Raw genomic sequence first — 3,067 nt, forward strand, 5'->3', positions numbered from 1 at the left:
GTGTATTCAGCACTGACAATACGGGTAAATTATAGAGAACCTAATAAAATACAGTGATAACCTAGCGCGAGGTTTAACGGGAAAAGTTTCAGACATATCGACACTGATAATTAATAATGACAGTAATTATTTATGCTAAACTACAAGTCTGTTTAAAAAAATAAAAGTTCTCTGATCGGATTTATTTTAAGAAATGACACGTAGATAAGAAGCAAAAAAAAAAAAAAAACACGTAAAAAAACTGTCAGAATTTTTTTTCTTTCTTTTTTTAGTTTTTGTTCTTTAGACCTAATAAAACAACAATGAGAGTTTATTATGATTGGAGAAAAGTCAGTAAACTGGCAAAAATAAAATAAAATAAAATAAACAAAAATGATAAAATATGCAATTAAGAAACCGTTACTATAGAAAAGAAACTATATCTGTACTCCGTGGAAACAGAGGTAAAGACAACCAACAGAGATAAATATAAATCCTTAAAAATACATTGCGTTCTAAAGTTATTTCCACTTTTTTTTTTTTTAATAAAGTCATGTAAACGACAGCGCAAATGCTGCACATAATTTATAGCCCACGGCTGGCCTTTGGTTAGAGAATAAATTATACCAAACGATATCTCGATACTGAAATTGTTTCTAAGACAAAACAAAACTATACAATACAAAATAAAAGCCATACCAATGAATTAATGTGACAAATTCAAGCTTGAGTATGAGAAGTGAACTCTATGTTGTTGCGCTCCATTACTCCTAGTGCTCCCTGAGCAGACAGCAAATAACAAGTAACCTCCAAACTGAGATAAATCATCTAACTCAGTAAAATTACTTTACTTTACGTTCATATACAAGTGTAAATATGTTCTCAGAAATATAACTGTTTTCTGACATTATGGATCATATTAACCTTTCAGTGAAATACTGGAGTTTTAAGTTTTGTCATGCTCTGTTATTTCTTAATATGAAGAAATACTGCGTAAAATGAGCAATTTTACTCTGAAATTATATATTGTTTAATTTGTATAATCCTTTCTATGATGACTAAAAAAGTCCTTTGTTATGACCTAAATGATTAAATTCTGATGCAGCGCCAACATCTAAAAAAAGTTTTCATTTTCTTTGTCTTACAAATATTTACTTATTTTGATATTAAATTATTCTGATAAATTATAAGCTATGTTTATTTATGATTTATTTATGATTTATTTATGATATATAGTGCACCTATAAAAAAAATTATAAAAAATTCTAGATAGCCACATGTGATGTAAAGTGTTTTCATCATATAAAAGAATACTGAAGACACAATTATGGAACAGAATTGTTTCTTATTTTTTCCAGAATACATACAAAAAAATACCAATTCTCTCTCCATGGTATACGCCTGAAAAATAACGGCAATTTAAAATTATGCGGACAATTTTTGCTGGCTTTAAAAAAACAAACATGCAAATGTAAATTATTTCCTTTTTCAATGAGACATTAAATAAGAACGTACAATACAATCATAGCAATTTCAAATGAATGCTGAACTGAAGAACCCCTATTTTTATTAGTACTCTAACATGTGTTTCACTTTTACCTACTGAGATTTAAACATAATGCACTTCTGAGTTTGCTCAAATAGTTTTCCTTTTGTATTATTGTCCGCTTTAAGCTGACATAAATAAATACAGTGGAGTCCACGGATCCAGTCCTTCAGTGGTGCGTTGATATAAAAGTCTTTATATTTGAATCTTTATAAGCTCTAAATTTTAGGGTGTGTGGGTCCGTTTCACTGGTAACCGAGAGCTGACGCTGTAGTGAGTCTCTGGCCGTACAGTGCATATGGGGAATAATAAGGACCAGCTGCGGCGGGAACAGGCACCGGGGCACCGGGAGTAGGCAACGGGCTCTTAGAGTACGGGTGATAGCGACTGCTTAGTCCGAGCGCGTGGTGTGGGCTCCTCAGCGCGAGTGTGCCGGGACTTCCAGGAGCTCCAGACGGTGGCATGTGCATGTGGCACGCCATGGCCGCGGCGGCAGCGCTGGCAAGGGACGACGAGCTCGGGTAACCCGAGATCAACTTGTCGGCACCGGTGAAGGCTGTGTGCGTCCGCAGGTGGTTAAGCAGTTCCTCTGAGGACGAGAAGCGCTTGTCGCATGGCCCGTTTGCCGACACCCAGTTGCACACATGAGGCAACGGGTCGTTGGGGAGCATGAAGCCGTAAGGGTACAAAGGATGTCCCCCGAAAGACGGTGGCGTGGAGTGCACGCCGTGCAAAGGGTGCGTCGGGTACATGAGCGGATATCCGGACTTGAGGGCCGCGGCGGCTGAGTCGTGCGTGCACGAGGCACCGGCCGCGCCCGCTAAGTGACTGGCACAGTGATAACTCAAGCAGTACGGGTCTCTACAAAGGCTGGCAGACATGATAGACGGCGGAGAAGCCCCGGCTAATGGGCTCGATCCAGCTTTGCTTGCGCCAAGGGAGCTGGCGAGCTGCGCGTTCACCAGACTTCCACCGTGGGGCAGAAAGTGCTGAGGGTAGCCCGCGTAGGCCCCAGCTAAACTTCCCGGGTACGTCATGCCGGCAGGAGGTAAAGGGAAAACTGTCTGTCCCGGTTTGTACGGAGAAACTGGTGCCACAAGACCCGACCCCAGAACAGCTACCGAGGAAGCAGAAGACACCGACGACGATTCCGACGTAGCAGCCTTGGATCCGGACGTGGTCTCCTGGTGCTGGTTGACCTCCACGTTAATTCCAGCACAGCTCACGCTTATCCTGCTGTGGCTGACACCGGTAGCTCCAGAGCCGTCCGTGCTGCAGGTTTTATTACAGTCAGCTTCTTTCTTTTCATCCCTCTCTCCTTTGGCGTCGGACGGCATCGGGGAAGCAGAAGTGCTGGAATTCGGGCTGCCGGTGCCGGGAGTAAACGGCTGGCAGGTGGCGCTCGGCACACGGAAACCAGACTTTTCACCGCTAGAAACCCCCGAGGACGAGTCCTTCTTATCCGCTGGTTTTGAGTACGGCTTGAAGCTCGATTTATCTTCCACGCCGATGTCGCTCAGTTTTAAAGGGCCGGACTTGGTC

At 42.0% G+C, this 3,067-nt stretch overlaps 1 protein-coding gene across 1 annotated transcript in view; it reads right to left on the reverse strand.

Annotated features, from left to right (window-relative positions):
- Positions 1 to 1,304: 1,304 nt before the first annotated feature.
- Positions 1,305 to 3,067, reverse strand: part of znf503 (zinc finger protein 503) — a 2,944-nt gene continuing 1,181 nt past the window's right edge. The window contains exon 2 of the mRNA XM_027142236.2: positions 1,305 to 3,067. This exon is cut by the window's right edge and continues 122 nt beyond it. Coding sequence (XP_026998037.1) covers positions 1,771 to 3,067 — 1,297 coding nt within the window. The 3' untranslated portion in view covers positions 1,305 to 1,770.

This window comes from Tachysurus fulvidraco, chromosome 4 (genome assembly GCF_022655615.1).
Source record: "Tachysurus fulvidraco isolate hzauxx_2018 chromosome 4, HZAU_PFXX_2.0, whole genome shotgun sequence".
NCBI lineage: Eukaryota > Metazoa > Chordata > Actinopteri > Siluriformes > Bagridae > Tachysurus > Tachysurus fulvidraco.